Source organism: Vigna radiata, chromosome 7 (genome assembly GCF_000741045.1).
Source record: "Vigna radiata var. radiata cultivar VC1973A chromosome 7, Vradiata_ver6, whole genome shotgun sequence".
NCBI classification, from domain to species: domain Eukaryota; kingdom Viridiplantae; phylum Streptophyta; class Magnoliopsida; order Fabales; family Fabaceae; genus Vigna; species Vigna radiata.
In genome coordinates this window covers 40,020,418-40,041,241 of record NC_028357.1, presented here as the reverse complement: position 1 = coordinate 40,041,241, position 20,824 = coordinate 40,020,418, and the positions used below count along the sequence as shown (strand labels likewise).

Below are 20,824 nucleotides of genomic sequence, written 5' to 3'. Positions count from 1 at the left end.
AAGTGTAACAATAGCAAAGGCAAAATCTATCAAAAGCTTGTTTAAATATCAAAGAAAACTCTCGCAACTCTAAAATATTCAAGGTGGATTAGGAATCTGAAATAAATCAAACTTCTAGTGCATCGTAAGAAAAATTGTCTTTCACAATAATGATATGCTTAATTCTTTAATCGAAACAAAAAACTATTCACATCAAGAGCCTAGATCCAAAATTTCCTCAAATTTCCATCATATCAACAAAACCATCAACAAAGTCTTATCATAGTAATGAAGATAAGTACAAGGATTAAACGTGCTATAGTAAATTTTGAAAGTTTATATAAGATGCTTCTAGTAGCTCTGGCATTGCAATCATTTCAAATAACACTTTAACCATTTTCAAACTATAAAAGCATCTAATCTATATAGTCATTTGAACTGATCATTTATAGTTAAAATTAATAATACTAAGAAGCTTCATGGAGGCACAAGAGAACAAAAGATGAAACACGCAATCACAGAATCTAAAACCATACAGCATTATGGACAAGAAAAAATAATGTATTAACTTTCTGAATCTCATAATTTACAACAATGCCTTTGGCCATATAGCATTCCATGTCTCAAATCATCTATTATGATACTGTCAAACTAACCATACAGAACCTACAAAGATCAACATGAAAATTTTCACCTCGTGAAGTTCAATTTCTTCTACTTTGTAACGAAGTAGTAAAAGAAATAGTGTAGTCACTGGGGTGAAGAATCAATATAACCTAATCTGTTGAAGATGTATCAGTATATGAAATATATGCTGCAGGAAAGATACTCTTCCTAGAAATTAGAAAGCAACATATGTTGAAAAATGATATTGAAAAGTAATTGCCTCCCTTTTCACCTCAGAAAAGGCCTCATAACTAGCAAAGAAGAATGCCGGCTCACATTAAATAAAAAATTTGCAAAAAGTGGGCTAGAATGGNAACTGTGTATCAGAACTTAAAGAATGCAACTTTATCTGTTCAAAGGTTCTAACTGAACTTCCATTCTAGAAGAAGGTAGTAACTCTTTATTTGCGGTTGTTCTTGTTGGACTCAAGAGATCAAGTGAATCATCGTCCTCAACATTACCAAGCACCCAATTGCTTCTTTCAAGTATCTGCCGCCTTATTCGCTGCCTTTCATGGTATTCCAAATAAAAAACAATCAATGCAACAATTAAGAACCAAATTGCCAAAGCCCAACTGAGTCCATGGACATTTTCCACATCGTATCTGTCTCCTAGATGCTTCAAACCAGTAAAAAGTGCAGCAATGCCAACAACAATGGCACATCTACCAACAATTGCGTGGAAATATTCCCAAATAACCCTCTTGAAGGGTGCCTGCTCCCCATTTGCTGGTTTTTGAGGCCTTAGGAATGCATTGACTGGCTGTATACAGGCCAACAATATAGTAGTAAATCCAAATTTAACATGTGTAGAGCTGACATAAAAACCCCTAAGCTCAGCCACAGCAAAAAGAAGGGCAAGTAGAACAATTATTAACCCCGAGTATTGCAAATAAACATGAATCCGGTACCATCCATCACCCTTAAGATGCTTTAAGTATCTGGCTGCCAATATTCCTCCAGGAAAAAGGATACCCCAAGCAACAAACATCATAAATCCATGCACAGCTAAAACCGGAAGTAAGTCCTGCTCCGCTTCAGCTGATCCACGCAGCAGGTGAACAAGGATGGGCCTATTACTCGTACTGGAATGCATATTCCTGTCAGTAAGATGATCATTAGTCCATTTAGAACCCATTGCCCAAACAACTTTGAGCGGAGATGTGGGATCAATAATATTTTTACATTCTACCCTCTTTTCCCGCCTACAAGATGGGTCCAAGGGACGCGTAAACTCCAAAGTAATGATGCCATTTTCTGTTTTACACCTCACATGTGTCAAATTCTCCCGTGTACGATGCAGGCTTAAAGCGTCTTTTCCATCAATCCAGTAAGTGTTTACCTGTCCAATACCAGTATCATCCACCCAACCCACATACACATAGCTGTTCACCATTCCACTTCCAAATCCTATGGCAAGATAACCACTTTTTTTCTCGCCACGAGCTGCAATAGATATGGAATCCTTTGACAACGACCAAAAGAAGGTAACCTGTTGATCATCCAAAATGACACTGTTATTATACATATCTGATAAACCCCCATCAACAACCTCAACCCTCCAACCCATTTTCTGGTCATACAGTGAATGGTAGTAGATGTTATCAGGAGTGCTCCTGTCAGGAGTCCAGACTAATTCTGTAGGACTGGCTTGAACTCCATGGGCCTCTGGACCTCCAGCATAAATGGTCTCAGTCTGATTCCTCGTCGTTGCATTTCCACCAAGGGGATCTGAAGTAATATAAAGTGCAACATCATGCCCAGCTTGGATGGAAAACTTGACTGGCACTCCTCTTTCCACTCTCAAAACAGGAGCTTCCTTTTTGTTAATGTAAAGAACCTTTGCAGGATTTGGAGGGTTGGGGTAATGCATTGCCGGAGCCGAAGATACCACCAGCGGATTATTGCCATCTGCAATGATGACTCCTTGATCTTCTTTATCTTCAGCATCCAAGGGTCCAATACAGTCATTCACATGCTCCGAGACATTCAAAACCAAATGACCATAATTTACAGCCCCGTGATTCTGAGGAAGATAGTAAGGATTAATAGTATCAGGAGGCTTAATAGGCCCCAAAGCCCAAATAACCTTCATATTTGCAGTATGATTCACAGGGCGATCATAATTTCCACTAACCTTAGTCAAATGCCATCTGTATCTAACAAAGGACACCCCATCGCTCCTATGGCCATAAACCAACATTGAACTGTTTACTAAACCCACCCCCTCGTGCCCTTCATAAACTGAATCAGGACAAACCCCATGAGCAACTTCATCATCATTTTTCACACACTCACTATACTTCGTAATGAAAAAATCATCCACAAAGGGTGCACCATCTTCCTTAAACCCTGCGACGGCAACATCGCCACCAATCATGAGATCAGAGTCCTCAGCACTGGGGTCAGCCCAACCAAAAGCCATGTAATCGGTGATCCCAATCGCAGCCTCCAACCCAATTTCAAGAGAATCCTCAGACACATTCAAACTCCACCTCAACCTGAAATTCTTCGACAAAGCCTTACAATTGTCGAACACCGTCGGAGGTGGCTTCGCCGGAGCGTCCCCTCGTAGCACGACGTGGCCGAAATCAGAAGCGGCGGTGCGATCCCAGACGGTGAGGACGTCGATCATGCTCCATGTAACATTGCTCAGCAAATGCACATCTAAGGTGGAGTTCTTATAGGTTCCGTTCAATCCGTCGTTGGAAACAATAAATCCTTTGGTGAGATTATCGAAACCAGTACCCTGCGCACCCCACCAGTGGACGTCGGAACCGGGAAGCATGTCAAATTGAGAAACCCTAAAGGAGCAATCGTCTGTGATTTTGAGAGATCCTCGAAGCTGGTGCTGAACCATTTCGAACTGGGACTCCGAATCAACGAGGGAGCTATCCCGAGTGCAATTCGGAGCAGGATCCGCATACCGGAACAACAACAAGAAGTGGAAGAGGAAGGGAAGAAAGAGAGATCTGCGAAGCATGAGGGGTGCAATTGTTGCACTGTCACGCAAATCGTGTGGATCGGAATCCACGGTGACGAACAGTGCAGGAGAGGGTGGTGATTGCGTTGCGTATGCGCCGTGAAAGGGTTGAAGTAGATGAAACGTTTGTGTTATTGCTCCAGTGGAGAAATGAAGAATGTTTTTCACGTTTTAAGGAGTGAAAATGGAGTTGTATTGTATGCATCACTATCAGCTCATAGAATGGATCTGACGCAGTTGTCCTTACTCAGGGGTTTACTTCGATTCCCACTTTCTAGTATTTTAATTCTTATTATTTATTCTTTTCTATACACGTTCCATCTTCACCCAACAATAATTTCAATTAGGTTAAAATTTAGAATTTTCAAATAAATATATTTTAAAAATCACTTATCTAAAATTAAATTCCATTCTTTTTTTTAAAAGAAAGTATGATTTAAAAAGGCAAAAACTCTTTTTCTTTTATTAAAAAAGATACCTTTTAAAACAAATAATAACAAACAATTCCGTTCTATCTCAAATATTTAATATTTTAACCTTTTATTTATCTCTCATTTGGGAGAAAAATGAGTTGAAATTGTTTTCTGAAACTTTTGAAGAATGAAAAAATCCGCTATTACATGAAGCTACAAAAGAAATATTAACAAAGGTTAAGGCTAGAAAGCTTAAAGAAAAATTAATGAATAGCTTAGAGAAGGAGAATAGAAGACAATGTTCCCATTATGTAAAAGTAATGATATTCTTTAACAGTTGACAAATTATTTGTAAAAAATCTAAGGAGTGATTTTTTAATATAAGTTTAATTACATGAAAACAACGGCCATGTTTGATATAATCAATTATTACCAAAGAATTATCATAACTGTTATAACTGTGACAATTTGAATAGTTAATGAAGTAATATTTTTTCATTAATCATGTTAACTTTCATATAATCAAAGTGTAAAACTTCCATTGAGTTTGAAAGTTGACGTCACTTTAACTCTTGATTAGACTTAAGAGTAACTTAGAATGGTTAAAGATCTCGCGAAGGAGGTGCTGCAATTTGCAACTTTGGACTGTGCAACGACTGAAACTTTCACATGTGCAAAAGATATTCATAGAAGGAGAAAAACATTCTATGCATGAATAGGTGAAGACTTATTCTTCCTTTTGCAATACATTGTTTCTCCAATAATTCTCCACATGTTGCAAAAGTTAAAAGATATAAAGGATGAAAGAAGAAAACTATATATAAACTAATCATGAATTAAGAAATTTAACACACGATAGTCAGCTATATGGATAAAAAAATTTGATGTGTGTTAGTAATTTATTAATTACAATACATTCATAATTTTTGTTGTTATTGTTGTATTGTGCTTAGTAGACTATATGTGTCCTTAGTATTCATGAGTACTCTAAAGATCATGTCAATATCTCACACAAGTGACCTCACTCGATATTCATATATGTGATTTTATCAAGCATATACTGCAAATCATTCACCACCCTTGAGAGGTATAAAAATCATTAAAAAATTTGTTTAAATTAAAATTCTTACACCACATAGAATTTAAATTACAAAGTTTAACCTCTCAATAATACAGTCTCTAACACTTTCACACACAATAGGAATGTACATAATTAATTTAAAATCAATTTAATGTTATACCAGAATTAACAAGTGTCTTGTTTTTATCCACATGAATCTTATATACATGTGATCTCCAATAAAAAAAAGTTGGGTAACCAGCACTTGTTTGTTTCCAAGTGGCTTAAATCTCATTCCTCTCCGTGATTTTAAAATCATGTTTCTTCCTAAGGGTTTAGTTAGATGATTTGCTAAATTCCATTTTGACTCACATAGTCAATGAAAATAGTTTCACTCTTTAGCAATTGTTTCACTAAATTATGTCTCAATTGTATATGTTTATTCTTTCTATTGTAATTTGTTTTTTGTTTTTAGTTATAGCTATCGTCAATTAGCAATCACATTGTATTAACACAAATGAGGTTGGTTGCATTCCTACTATAATGTTTACTAAGAAGTTTTTCAAACACTCAGCTTCACTACAAATCATTTCGAGAGCAACAAACTTAAATTCCACGGTTAATCTTGCAATAATTGTTTGCTTGACTGATCTCCATGTAATCACACCACTCCTAAGTGTGAATACATAATCACTAATGGATTTTCTTTCATATGAATCAAAGGTCCATTTACCCTTATAGTACCATGAGAAATTCAATATATTTAATGACATAATCCATTGAACCTCTTAAGTATCTCATAACTCTTGCAATAATTGTTTGCTTGACTGATCTCCATGTAATCACACCACTCCTAAGTGTGAATACGTAATCACTAATGGATTTTCTTTCATATGAATCAAATATCCATTTACCCTTATAGTACCATGAGAAATTCACTATATTTAATGACATAATCCATTGAACCTCTTAAGTATCTCATAACTCTTGCAAGTGCATCCCAATGTTTTTTATCAGGGCATTAAGTGTACCTACTAAATATACCTACTGCATAAACAATGTCTGGTCGAGAAAAGTTCATTAAATGCAATAAGCTCTCAATTATCTGAGCATACTGAGATTGAAAAATAAATTATCCTCTATTTTTCTTTAATTTAGAGTTAATATCATACGAAGTACACATTGGTTTGAAGTCATAATACCTAAACTTCCTAAGAAGTTTTTCAATGTATTATTCTTGGGATAATAATATGCCACGTTTCCTCGTGATTCTAACACCTAAAATCACATTGGTTTCACTCATGCCTTTCATTTCAAATTAGATCCTAGAAACAAATTAGTTCTAAAGATTATTTCAATCTATGTACCAAAGATTAACATGTCATCCACATACAAACATATAATGGTACATTCACCACTTTCAAATTTAGAGTACACACATTTGTCAACATCATTGCGTGAAAAATCATCACAAAGTAACACATTATCAAGATTTTCATGCCATTGTTTTGGTACTTGTATCAACCCATACAAAGATTTTAAGAGTTTGAAGACTTTATTCTCTTGACCAAAAGTACAACACACCTTTCAAGTTGAATCATATAAATTTCCTTCTCCGATTTACCATTTAGAAAAGTAGTTTTAACATTCATTTGGTATATCACTAGCTTATAGATAGTTATTAGAGCTAACAATACTCAAATAGATGAAATCCTAGACATGGGGCAAAAGTATCAAAGTAATTTATGTTGGATTTTTGAATAAAACATTTTGCTACTAATATTGCCTTATACTTCTTTATAGATCCATTAGGGTGATACTTTTTTCTTAAAGATCCATTTATAATCAATGAGTTTTGTTCCTTTAGGAAAATCTGCTAAGGTCCAAGTATTTTTTTTTCTTAATTAAGTCAATTTTAGTCCTAATAGCCTTATATCGTTGTTTTGCATTAGGAACACTAGTAGCCCTTACAAAGCTTGTTAGATCATTATCAACGAGATAAATATCTAAAAGAAGTTTATTTTCGCTATCTTTTACTTCTTTTCAAATCCTTACACATGACATATCTAAAGGTTGTTTACATGTCACACTGACTTTTAAAGGAAATATATGTTTAAAGAATTCAATTTTGTTTTTCTCCATTATAATATTATGCTCAATTACATCACTTTTGAGAATTAAAAATCTATAGGAAACATTATGTTTTGCGTAGCCTAAGAGCATACAATTAGAGATTTTAGAGCTTATGTTCCTTTACTTAGGATCAAATAACATTACCTTAGCTAGACACCCTCACACTTTTACATATTTAAGATTAGGTTGTTAATCTTTCCATAACTCATAGGGAGTTTTCCCAATTTTTTTATGAGGTATCCTATTTTGTAAAAAACACTCACTAAGAAGGGCTTATCCCCATGGGTTATCAGATATATTATAACTAATTAACATTACATTAATCATTTAAGAGTTATATTGTTTCTCTCAATTATTCCATTAGACTCATATGAATACGATGGGGTTACTTCATGGATAATACATTCTCTAATACAATATTCAATAAAAGAAATACATACTCATCACCTCTATATGATATAGTCCTCTTAATTTTCTTATTTAATTGATTTTATATTTTTGATTTATAAGTTAAAAACACTTATAAGGCTTCATCCTTATATTTTATTAAGTACACTTTGGTGTATCTAAAATAATAATCTATAAACGTTGCACAAATGATTTTTACCACCCTACACATGATTTATTTTAATCCGCTAGATCAGTATGAATTAGCCCTAACAATACAGTTTGATGTTCTATATATAGAATGATAATTTTTTTTGTTAATTTAAATTCTAGACATATATCACATTTTACTACTCTACTTATCATGCATATTAATTAGTCTTAGTCATTGCAATTTCAGAACATACAAAGGAATCACATGTCCTAATCTATCATGTCATACATCATATAAACCAATAATATAAGTAGAAGAACAAGATTCATTAATTATTTCATAAATATTGAGTACAAAGAGACATTGATCACATTATTCCTTTCACACAAATACATTATTCTTTTTTATAAACATCTTGTCAAATTCAAATGACACTTTAATCTCAACTTTTTCCAACAAGGCTACAAATACTATATTAGCTTTGACTGATGACACGTGACACACCCTAGTCTTCCCGAATGTGAGCTTCAGAAGAACTTTCCTTGGACATGAGTTGTCTTGGAATCATCGAGATAAACATGTTTTTCTTTATCCCCTACACCAATGTAAGAGGTAAAAATACTTATGTTTGTACAAATGTACCTAATGGCACCAAAGTCTACCACCCATTAGTTCAAATTGGTCACAATAATTATTTTGGAAACGACTACAATAATTATCTCCTCCTTTGGCTATATTTGCCACGAGAGGATTGTCATTCTTAACTCTCTTTTATTTAAAAGGGCAGTTAGATGCATTGGGATTGGAATTTTTAAAATTAACACTACTTATGTGATTCGTTTTTTTCTCGCATTTTTGAAGCTATTTGACTTCTCTAATATAGAGTTGGTGTTGATGTCCATACCATCAACTTGTAAATCCTTAAAATTGTTATAAATGCTATTAAAGTCATGAACTAGATTGACTTCTTGAAGTATTTATATTCACTGCTATGTATTGCATAAGATACAATATAAACTTCCCAAAATTTTCAAGGTACATAGAATCTTGCAAGATAAATTATTTTAAAGAGCAAATATATCTCGAATAATAGAAGTAGAAAAAAATAGAAGAAATTAAATGAGATAAGTGTAAAGGAAAGATATGTGTGAGTTGTGTTTTTGGAAAAAGCAAAAAGGGTCTATTTATAAAGAGGGAAGATGTGGTCATCACTCGGAGGAAACCCAACATACACCTTTATATCCGAAGAAAAATCTCCATGATGACTTACATCTTTCGGAAGAGGTGCCATAACTAGTGGTTGAAACTCTCACCTAGGGAATAAATCTGCACCATTAGAAAGAGAAAAACTTATGTGAATGAATTGTATAAACATGGTGTTGTTGAATAGTTTGAATGTTCTTCATGGTTTAGGGTTTAGAGTTTAGGATTTAGGGTTTGGGGTTTAGGGTTTAGGGTTTGGAGTTTTGGGGTTTAGGGTTTTGGGTTTTATGGTTTAGGGTTTTAGGGTTAGGGTTTAGGGTTTTAGGATTTTACAGTTTTAGGGTTTTAGAGTTTAGGATTTAGGGTTTAGAGTTTAGGATTTAGAAAGAAAAAAACTATTAAAGTGTAAAACAAGATGGTTCCTTTTCATCCCTTATTCCTTCCTTTTTTTCAAATAGTTTAACATCTCTTATATGGATTACTTGGGTTTATTAAACTTGTTTGTTAAAAGTTTTGGAGTTGATAAATTTTTCCATGACCCAATTAAGTTTTCATCAATCTCTATATACTTAATTTGTATATTTGTTACCCCATTAATTTGCGTCTTTTACATTATTTTTCTATTTCCTCTAATAATTATTTTCCTTTGTAATTTTTTATAGGAAAGTTTCTATTTTTATATTTGTAAGCGATCTAGTTTAATTAAAGAGGTATCTCAAACCTAATCGGTTGTACTTATAAACTCTTAAAATGATCTTTGTCATATTTTTAGACTATGAATTAGTAATAAATATTATAAGTATATCATATATAATACGACAACTCTATTTTTAAATAAATTAACCATATACAATAACATGTCCACTGAAAAAATATTTAGATAATTAGGTTCAATAAAATAAAATAGAAAAACTAAAAGGTAGAAAGACGTATACCATTTCTTAGTAAGGAAAATAAATCTAGTTTGCTTTTACTTTAGTCATAGAGTAAACGATAATTATATATTTTTCTCATCTCATTGCGTAATTTATAATATTTAAAAAAATTCACTTTCTCATTAGGTGATTAGCATTTCACGCATCTTATTGTTATTTTCCTTTAATTTTGCATGGTAAAAAAAATTCATTATTCAAAAGGTGTACAATAATTCTTTAAAAACTTTATTCAATAATCATTAGCAGTAAAAATGCAATTTGTACTCGTATAGGGTGGAATATCCAATAGGTGATTGACAACTATTAATTGTATGCATTTTTGGTATTATCTTTGGACTTCGGGAGTTAATATAGTTATAGACCATACTTAGAGTGATAACATTTATAAGATTGGTGAATGATTAGTAAGCATTGTCCTATGATAAAATTAATATTTAATATAAACAATAGTGTACATCCAGTCACAAATATTGCATAATCAATTAATTTATTTTATAGTAATATTTTAAAAATTGATACTAAAATTGAATAAAAAAAACATTAGTATAAAAAATTATAGATTATAGATGAATTATGAATCACTAAAGAAGGGCATTAGGTTGAGGTATGAGTCAGGGATCCATGAACTTCGATAGTGATATGCAACAATCATTGACTTCATTTTTCCACACGAAGAAGAATAACACAAACACGAACATAAACAGAAACAAAAACCACCTCAACACCTCCGTCACCACCCCGTCCTCAGTAATTCGCCGCCGTGGATTCCGATTCACACAATTTGCTGCACAGTGCATTGATTGCACCCTTCATGCTTCGCAAATCTCTCTTCCTATTCCTCTTTCAGTTGTTATTGTTGTTGTTATTCGGGTATGCGGATCCCGCTAGGAATTGCACTCGGGACAGCCCTGTTGTTGATTCGGAGTCCGCATTCGAAATGGTCCAACATCAGGTCCGAGGATCTCTCAAAATTAGGGACGATTGCTCCTTTAGGGTTTCCCAATTTGACATGCTTTCCGGTTCCGACGTCCACTGGTGGGGTGCGCAGGGTTCTGATTTCGATAATCTCACCAAAGGATTCATTGTTTCCGAGGCCGGATTGAGCGGAACCTACAAGAACACAACTTTCAATGTGCCTTTGATGAGAAACGTTACGTGGGGCATGATCAATGTCCTCGCCATCTGGGATCGCGCCAATGCATCCGATTTCGGCCACGTCGTGCTTCGCAAGGAGGCCTCGGCGAAGCCACCTCCGACGGTGTTCGACAATTGCAAGGTTTTGTCAAAGAAGTTCAGGTTGAGGTGGAGTTTGAATGCGTCTGAGGATTCCCTTGAAATTGGATTGGAGGCTGCGATTGGGATCACCGATTTCATGGCTTTTGGGTGGGCCGACCCCAACGCAGAAGATTCTGATCTCATGATTGGTGGTGATGTTGCTGTTGCAGGGTTTAAGGAAGATGGTTTACCCATTGTGGATGATTTTTTCATTACGAAGTATAGTGAGTGTGTGAGAAATGGGGATGGAGTTGTTCAAGGGGTTTGTCCTGATTCAGCTTACGAAGGGCCTAGTGGGGTGGGTTTAGCAAACCATTCAATGTTGGTTTATGGGCATAGGAAGGATGGGGTGTCCTTTGTTAGATACAGATGGCATTTATCTAAGGTTGATGCAAATTATGATCGCCCTGTTAATCATTCTGCAAATATGAAGGTTATTTGGGCATTGGGGCCTATTAAGCCTCCTGATTCTATTAGTCCTTACTATCTTCCTCAGAATCACGGACCTGATAATTATGGTCATTTGGTTTTGAATGTCTCGGAGCATGTGAATGACTGTACGGGTCCCTTGGATGCTGAAGACAAAGAAGATCAAGATATCATCATTGCAGATGCAAATGTTCCACTGGTAGTCACTTCTGCTCCAGCAATGCATTACCCCAACCCTCCAAATCCTGACAAGGTTCTTTACATTAACAAAAAGGAAGCTCCTGTCTTGAGAGTGGAAAGAGGTGTGCCAGTCAAGTTTTCCATCCAAGCTGGGCATGATGTTGCACTTTATATTACTTCGGATCCGCTTGGTGGAAATGCCACGACTAGGAATCTGACTGAAACTATTTATGCTGGTGGTCCAGATGCCCATGGAGTTCAAGCCAGTCCTACAGAATTAGTTTGGGTTCCTAACAGGAACACTCCTGATCACATTTACTATCATTCCTTGTACGACCAGAAAATGGGTTGGAGGGTTGAGGTGGTTGATGGCGGTCTATCTGACATGTACAATAACAGTGTCAATTTGGATGATCAACAGGTTACCTTCTTTTGGACACTATCAAAAGATTCCATATCAATGGCTGCAAGGGGAGAGAAAAAAAGTGGTTACATTGCTGTAGGATTTGGAAGTGGAATGGTGAACAGCTTTGTGTATGTGGGTTGGATGGATGATACTGGTATTGGACATGTAAACAGTTATTGGATTGATGGAAAGGATGCTTCAAGCATTCATCGAACACATGAGAATTTGACGCACGTGAGGTGTAAAAAAGAAAATGGAATCATTACTTGGGAGTTTACACGTCCCTTGGACCCATCTTGTAAGAGGGAAAAGAGGGTAGAGTGTAAAAATATTATTGATCCCACAACTCCACTTAAAGTTGTTTGGGCAATGGGAGCTAAATGGTCCAGTGACCGTCTTACTGATAGGAATATGCATTCTAGTACAAGTAAAAGGCCTATCCGTGTACAACTGATGCGGGGGTCAGCTGAAGCGGAACAGGATTTGCTTCCTGTTTTGGCTGTGCATGGATTTATGATGTTTGTTGCATGGGGTATCCTGTTTCCCGGAGGGATATTGGCCGCCAGATACTTAAAACATCTTAAGGGTGATGGGTGGTTCCGGATTCATGTTTACTTGCAATACTCAGGGCTAATAATTGTTTTACTTGCCCTTCTTTTTGCTGTTGCTGAGCTTAGGGGGTTTTATGTCCGCTCAACACATGTTAAATTTGGATTAGCTACTTTGCTTTTTGCTTGTATACAGCCGGTAAATGCTTTCTTAAGGCCTCAAAAGCCAGCAAATGGGGAGCAAGCACCCTCCAATAGGGTTATTTGGGAATATTTCCACGCATTTGTTGGTAGATGTGCCATTGTCGTTGGCATCGCGGCACTTTTTACTGGGATGAAGCATCTGGGAGACAGATATGATGTGGAAAATGTCCGAGGACTCAATTGGGCTATGGCAATTTGGTTCTTAGTGGGTGCTTTGATTGTTATATATTTAGAATACTACGAAAGGCAGCGAATAAAGAAACAGATATCTACAAAAGGCAATTGGGTGTTTGGTAATCTTGAGGAAGATGATTCAGTTGATCTCTTGAGCTCAACCAGAACAACTGCAGATAAAGAGTCACTACCTTCTGGGAGAATGGAAGTTCAGTTAGAACCTTTGAACAGATAAAATTGCATTGCCTGTTCTGGTAGACAGTTACCTGACTTTTACAAATTTCACGTTTAATCTTGCGAGATGGCAGCTTCTTTATTGGTTATGATATGTCGGAGGTGAAATGGGAGCCACTTGTCAATCTCTTTTTTTGACATATGTTGCTTTCTGGTTTCTATGTAGATTAGCTTTCCTGCAGCATGTAGTGACTATAGAAGTGATACATCTTCAATAGGATAGGTTATATACTTCACTCCAGCTTCACACTTATTTTTCTTTTACCTCTTTCGATAATAGAAGAAATCAAACTTTACAAGGTGAAAGCCTTTTTTGTGGATCCATGTAAGTTCTGTATGGTTAGTTTGATAGTACCTTAGATGACTTGAGACACGGTATTCTATCTGACCAAAGGCACTGTTGTAAAATATGAGATGCAGAAAAATAGTTAGACATGATTTTTTCTTGTAACAATGTTCTATTCTGATAGATTCCATGTTCTTGCATCTTTCATATTTGGTTCCATTAGAGCGTGTTAGAATAAAAGAAGTTTTGGGAGAGTAATTCAGATTTTAAAGGTTTTTAAAATGCCAGTATGAAAATAAAAGAGAGAATTGGGGAATCCTATAGACCGTTATGGTAAAAAGTATCTTTAATTTCTATAGAAATATAGGATCAAACCATTTTTTATTTCACAGGGATGAAAAGTCATATAAAATATGATAAATTTTTTCAACAGGAATAAAATTAAAACATGAGATTAAAATCTGTCAAAATTTGTACAGACACATCCTAGCGTGCAAAATCACTTCAAACCATTTAACAATGACGTGAAATATGATGGCTAACAAATTTTTAATCTTTATTTATTTATTTTTACTTTCCTTGATTTTATTTGATGCTCAATTTTTATCAAGGAAAAAAATTTAATGAAACAGTTTTAAACGATTGTATATTAATTAAATTAATTTAAATTAATAAAATGAAAATTATTTGTATGTTTTAATTTATTTTGACATACAATACAATAAATAAGTTTGTCACTCAAATTTATCATTATTTTTTGTATAAATAAAATTTCAGTTTTGTATTAGCATCGAAATCCTGGAAGAAAAAGCTGGTCTTCCAATAGTCTCACACTTCTCACGCGCTGTATATGGCTACGCTTTCGCTCACTCTTCTTAACTGTGGGAGCACCGTCGAGAATCCCGACACCACATTTTCTTCATCCTTCACCACTCGCTCTCGTAGTAAGTCAAACTTCCTCAACCGCTTCTCTACTTATTTCATTGAATTTCTGTTTCTTTCGTTCTTTCGTTGATTTGTTTCTGTTAACCCAAATTTGTCAATGGAAGAGATGCAGAGAAAGCCCGATAATTTTGTTTGAAAATTCGGTAAATTCACTATTAAATTTAATTTGGACTGCAATTAATTACCTAGAAGGAACTGACCTAACCACCGTTAGGCTCACGCCTCGAATTCCACCTTTGGCAGTACATTGAAAAAAGGGCAAAAACATTTCGTATAAATTTTATTTTTCTGTAAAAGTTTCAGCAGCTTCAGAAAACTTGCAACTATGTTTTGTTAGATGAGGGTGAAGATAATAAAACTAGGAGAGAAAATTAAGGAAATAAAATAAACTTTTTATATAGAATCAAATTAGTTTACATATAAGATAAAAATAAGAATTCAGAAAATTTATACTAGATACCTTATACAAACAGACTTATGCATAAACTAATTTAGCTTAGAGAGAATTTTTTCTTCTTTTTCCTTTCTAAAGATGTTTATGATTGATTAGCTTGTCCAAGTAGGTTTGAAATATAGAACCATTAACGTGTATTTATCTATTGGCTTTGCTTTTTGAAGGAGTTGGTTTATGACGTGCTTTTTTAGGTAGTTAGACTGAGAGATGAAATATGGATCTGTTGACGTGCCTTTATTATTAAATAACGTAGAGTTCGATCATCCTTCGGCATTCTTCTCATAAAAGATTAATTTAAGCATGAGTTAGGTGGGCTTGTGCATCATTACAAATGCCATTTAGTTTGAATAGCTTTTATATGATTTTTCACGAAATGGATTTTAATTAATAAGAATGGAGGGTTTGGGTACTATGTATGAAGTATTAGGTTCGATCTTCATTCCTGCCATTTTGCACACAAAAAGATTATAAGAACATCATGAGCCGTCACCTAATAACAGAAACTTTTGGGATGATTGTTTTTTTAGAGTTTTCTTTTTTCTTCTCTTATGTAGGGAGTAGATATAGCACATGCTCTTTTGCCAAGAAATCATTGAGGAAATCCATTAGAGATGGACCAGAGGCATCCGGAGATATCTTAGATAATAAATTTGTTCAAAATGACAACTTGGACACTTCTCTCAATCCAGCTGCCAAGAATTCTGACCCTTTTCCTTCAAGGAGTGCCGTGCTTCAAGCTTGCATAATAACTTCTGGTCTTATAGCTGCTTTGGGATTGGTGATTCGGCAGGTTCTCATCCTTTTATTCTTTTGCTATATCAGTTTCCCCCTTTGCTGCACTTGCATGTTTCCTATTTTGTTGTCTATGTTAATGATATAAACATGATTTTATATGAAGCTTAGTATGTTAATTTAGCCATTATGGTAGGTATTTAAGTCTAATCTTTATTTCCTTTTTTACACCACATTACTTAGGAGAAATTGTTGGTTATGAAGTGAGTATTTACCAAAGTTCCACATGGAGTAATGTGAAAAAAAGAAAGTATGAATCTATAATAAGAACAAAGATTTGAGTTGAGAGTTGTATTTACAACTTAATAAGTCTCTTGTTTGTATGTGGGACTTGGGTGGTTAAGTGTAGGATTGCAATTTTTGTCACAAAAATTGTATGAAAGATTTGCAGGCCAGAAAAATTTTGAAAAAAATTACACCTTTGTTCAAAAAAGTTGTGTGAGATGGTGTGAGTATTCAAGTTAAATTATTTGTAACAGAAATTAACCTAAGATTGAAAGTTCTAATCAACCTTTTTTTTTTTCCTTTTAGAAAGAAACTTAAAGCTTATCACAATTTGACTTCACATTGTTAGATGTAGAAATTCCCATAACACAGGATATCATGTTCGTTTTGTACTTCGTTTTTGTTTGTGCAACTTGCAGCTGTCTCATGTCGCTTCTGTGGAAGGATTGCCAATCTTGGACTGCTCTACGGAAGTATCATGTACTATTAAACTCATTTATTTCTTAGTTCTTACTATTAGTTGTGGTTCAAAATTACATGGATTCTTAATTGCTTTTTTTGAACTCTTTATTGCTTAATATAACTGCTCTCATTAGAGTTTGTGTAATACTTGAATGCATATAATAATTCTGGATTGACATTTTGGGTAGAAACTAATGAACCAAAGGGTAGATAAATTTGGAATCTTTTTAACAATAAGACATGCTCTTTGGTATGTACATCTAGAGCAAGGCTACGTGTATGGTGATATTTATTGTGAAGTTTTCAGGATTTCTGACGTGACATTCAAATTTTCAGATATTATATTCTTCTAGAGGAACTCTACCTGTGTCTCTCTTAAAAATTCAAAAAGTTGTCAATACTTATCTTGATATTCATAATAAGTTTGTCCTAATAGTAATATTCATAAATAAATTTTATTTCTTATATCAATGGTAATCAACTTAGTATAAGTGGAAAACTAATATGGTAACAATTTCAATCATTTATGTTTAAAAATTAATGAATTATAAAATAAAAATATACTTTAAAAATAATAGAAACGATTTCATGTAAAATAGGAAAAAAGAAACTATTGCTAAATTAAAAACGACATAAAAATAAATTATATATTTAAAAAGAGAAACAAAAAATCTTTAAGTTCAAATGCAAAAAATATAATACCTAACTATTATTGTCTTAAAAAATTATACTTTATAAAAAAAAAAATAGTTTTATTATTATTAAATGGTTTTTGTAAGAGTTAAATATGTTTTTGGTCTCTTAATAGAATTAGGTCATTTTCAAAATTTTGGTCCAATTTAGTCTTTTAACTTTATAAATGCGTAAATTTAGTTTATTTAAACAAATTTGTTAAGTTTATTTAACATTTTAAATGTGTGTCTCAACTAACATTGAAGAGGAAATGTGTCAAAATGGTGTAAAGAATTCAAATGTTATTATAAAACATGTTTGAAAGATCAAATAAACTTAATAAAATTTGGTTAAAAGAACTAAATTCACATATTTATAAAATTGAAGAACTAAATTTGATTAAAGTTTCCAGGGACTAATTCCAATTTTCACTACAAGTTAAGAGATAAAAAATATATTTAACTTTTTTGTAATAAAAGAACTAATTAGAAAAAGTTCAGGTTGAGCCTTGCCACTGACTGCCTGACCTACCTCTACTAATGTGCCATTAACTTTTTTTAGTGGTTTAATCATTTCCAATGTGCAAATATAAGTGTTTGTTTCTTTGTTAATGCGTAAAGTTATCATGTATGAGATATCATAAGAATTTTTTTTTCCGCCTGCAGTTGGTTTCGAATTGTGGCATCTTGAGTTGATTACAGGAACCGTGGTGTTAGTATCATCATGTCGCTATTTACTATTGAAGACATGGCCAAATTTTGCAGAATCTAGTGAAGCAGCGAATAAGCAGGTAACTGCATCAAGCCATGGCTCTGGAAATGTTCTGTAATGTTTTGTTAGCAAATTGCAATTTAAACCGTGAATATTGTGTAGTGGATCATAGTAAGTTGAGTAAAAAGGTGCATATGACTAGAAATAGTTTCTTCTTGAGATAACTTGTTTTGCAAGTCTCTTGCATTTGTCATTTTTTTGTTTTACTCTGTATTAGATACACTGATGCTTTGTCTGAACTCTGGAAATATTTTGTTTACTGAATCAGGTCCTTAGCTCACTTCAGCCTTTGGATTATATTGTCGTTGCATTCTTGCCTGGTATTAGTGAGGTTAAAAAAGAGCTAGTTTTTTTGGTCATTTCATCTTTCCTTATCGTTTGACGGATATCACATATTACTACCTAAATTCCAGGAACTCCTTTTCCGAGGAGCAATTCTTCCACTTTTGGGAACAAACTGGAATAGTATTGGGATTGCTGCCTTAATCTTTGGTATTTTGCACCTGGGCAATGGTCGAAAGTATTCCTTTGCCATCTGGTGCATATCTTTCTAATTTTACCCATCTCCCCCATTCCTCTGTTTCTTTCTCCCCGTTTGTTGAAAATTGTTTTATGGAATTTCATTCATAGACTAAATCCTTCCAGATCTGTTTTACGTAAATCACAATACTTTTCCATTTTTGTCTTTGTGAGTTCTGATTAAATTACAATAAGATTGTTGTCTGTGTTTTAGGGCAACTTTTGTTGGTCTTGCATATGGATATGCTACAATTTTATCTTCTAGCGTGGCGGTTCCCATGGCTTCTCATGCAGTGAACAATTTGATTGGTGGGATTTTATGGCGGTACACGTCAAATACACCAAACCAGAAATTGAATGAGTGATTGCCATCTTCATGGCTATGTCACTGGCTCTCTATATTCTAACCCTCCCTGCCGTGGGTTTGATGTATACGGGAGACTTGTGATAGGGAATTCATGGAGCAAGAAGGAAGTTTGCAAATACTAGTAGTAATGGAAGCTCTGCTCTCATCAATTGTTCGAGGAAAAGTTCATGTTTGTATATTACATACTATTTATAGGTCTCTGTTGTAGTCCTCTGAAAACATGTCATGAAATTATTTACCGTAAATAGATAACTGTACATTGTAATGGCAACGAGGTCAATTGGCTTGCTTGTTACCAATTTGACGTTATTTGTCTCCTATTTTTGGAATACGGTCATATTGGCTTGGTTTTTGTTAGCCCTTGAAGGAATGTTCTCCTAAAAATAAAACGGAAAATAAACAGAAAAGGCAAATCACCGCGTTTTGGAGGGGTGTGACACGAAAGAAAGGCAAGACCATCAAGATTGTTGTTTATATTTTAGGTCTTCTCTTTCTATTCCTTATCTCTTTATAAATGCTGCACCAACCTGCCTGTTTTTCAAACCATTCTAATTCTTCCCAATTTCCTCCCTGTCTCTTTTTTTTTTCCTTTTTCTTCTTTTTGTTGTCTGTTCCTTTTCCCCAGAAATTGGGTAACCACCGTACGTATCAAAGCTTCAATCTTGATGGCTTCGGTAAGATCCTCCCACCATGATAATGCTATTCATCTCCAGCCATTATTTTAAAAGATGTGAAACTGTGATGTAGATGTTATTATTGTTATTGTTATTATATAAAACAAAGCCGAAAGGAGGTTTATTTTTGTACCTGGTTTCCTGCAATTCTTTGTTGCTAATGACGGGCTAAAGGGTCCTTTCACTTTTCATTTTGTGTTCTGTTATAGAAAACTGAAAATTTTAGCTATGTACAGGGTTTCCAGCAATTCTTTGTTGCTAATGATGAGCAAAAGGGTCTTTCTGTTTTTCATCTTCAGTGAATAATTAATCTATATTTTGTCTTAAGCATTTATCTATTCATATACAGTATGAACAAGAAGGAAGGCCACTACCCAAGTTCGGGGAATGGGATGTTAATGATCCTGCCTCAGCTGAAGGATTCACTGTTATATTCAACAAGGCCAGAGATGATAAAAAAACTGGAGCAGGATCCGTACGTGTTCAATCCCAGCGAAGAAATAATTCGCGCAAGGAAGAGGATAAATCTGCCAAGGTACGTATGAATAACACGAGTTATGCTATCTGATGCCAGAAACAACATAACCATAAATTTCCCACCAACACATGTGCATATGTTTTGTTGCTTATTTGAAAGCTAAAAAACAGATAGAATCCTTGTCTATAATGAAGTTGAATAGCTAATACTATACATAAATATATAACTGGTTTAGGCTCAGAAGAAGTGGTTTTGCTTTAAACCCTAAACGAGGATAAGAATGTGTTTGTCGCTGCTTGGGACGTATGTTGATTCTCTTCAGTTTTCTTCTGAGGCCTCATCTGTCTCCAGACCACGGATTAGAGATAAAAGAAAAAGAAAAGACATAGTTGCAGTCTGCTCACTATTGTAGCTTCTAGTTGTTCACATGTTTCCCCTTTGTACGCACCGGGACAAACTATAATATGTAAATATAAGGATAAAAAACTACCTTTTGCAATGACAAATTAAGCAGATATGTCTGCTCTTCTTACTTTCATGACGCTGATGTGCTCAACGAGGCAGCTTTTTTGTCTATTGCTTCTTCATCTTGTGCCATCTTTCAAAGAGGCTTCTTCTTTCTTTCCTTTTTTTTTTTAATTTTCATGTGACAATTAAGGCTGGAGTTTGTTGAATGAAGACAAATGTGATTCTTTACGCCACTAGCAGCAATGGTGCTACCACATTTGACTGAAAGTGATGATGGCATGTATTGAGTATATTTAATATATAATTATACTAATATATATACTATACTATTATTAAATGACTTGGTTGC

At 34.3% G+C, this 20,824-nt stretch overlaps 4 protein-coding genes across 6 annotated transcripts; 3 read left to right on the top strand and 1 right to left on the bottom strand.

Annotated features, from left to right (window-relative positions):
• Positions 1 to 522: 522 nt before the first annotated feature.
• LOC106769338 (cytochrome b561, DM13 and DOMON domain-containing protein At5g54830-like) lies at positions 523 to 3,882 on the bottom strand. The gene has a single exon (XM_014654927.2). It carries the CDS (start codon positions 3,625 to 3,627, stop codon positions 991 to 993), a length of 2,637 nt encoding a protein of 878 aa, XP_014510413.1. The 5' UTR covers positions 3,628 to 3,882; the 3' UTR covers positions 523 to 990.
• A 6,619-nt stretch (positions 3,883 to 10,501) lies between these two features.
• Positions 10,502 to 13,831, top strand: LOC106769501 (cytochrome b561, DM13 and DOMON domain-containing protein At5g54830-like). The gene has a single exon (XM_014655142.2). The coding sequence runs from the start codon at positions 10,724 to 10,726 to the stop codon at positions 13,361 to 13,363; it is 2,640 nt and encodes an 879-aa protein (XP_014510628.1). The 5' UTR covers positions 10,502 to 10,723; the 3' UTR covers positions 13,364 to 13,831.
• Positions 13,832 to 14,418: 587 nt separating this feature from the next.
• LOC106769124 lies at positions 14,419 to 19,221 on the top strand. Of its 2 annotated transcripts, XM_014654609.2 has the most exons (7): positions 14,419 to 14,592; positions 15,602 to 15,837; positions 16,484 to 16,544; positions 17,864 to 17,988; positions 18,238 to 18,300; positions 18,383 to 18,507; positions 18,703 to 19,221. In XM_014654609.2, exons 1-7 carry the CDS (start codon positions 14,499 to 14,501, stop codon positions 18,851 to 18,853), a joined length of 855 nt encoding a protein of 284 aa, XP_014510095.1. In that variant the 5' UTR covers positions 14,419 to 14,498; the 3' UTR covers positions 18,854 to 19,221. The 2 variants fall into 2 exon arrangements, with proteins under 2 accessions (XP_014510095.1, XP_022639398.1); XM_022783677.1 differs by lacking the exon at positions 18,238 to 18,300.
• LOC106769125 (RPM1-interacting protein 4-like) lies at positions 19,215 to 20,543 on the top strand. 2 transcript variants are annotated; one of them, XM_022783678.1, is made up of 4 exons: positions 19,215 to 19,304; positions 19,481 to 19,529; positions 19,879 to 20,064; positions 20,243 to 20,543. In XM_022783678.1, the coding sequence occupies exons 2-4, from the start codon at positions 19,521 to 19,523 to the stop codon at positions 20,273 to 20,275; spliced, it is 228 nt and encodes a 75-aa protein (XP_022639399.1). In that variant the 5' UTR covers positions 19,215 to 19,304; positions 19,481 to 19,520; the 3' UTR covers positions 20,276 to 20,543. The 2 variants fall into 2 exon arrangements, with proteins under 2 accessions (XP_022639399.1, XP_014510096.1); XM_014654610.1 differs by having other exon boundaries at positions 19,247 to 19,337.
• Positions 20,544 to 20,824: the final 281 nt, after the last annotated feature.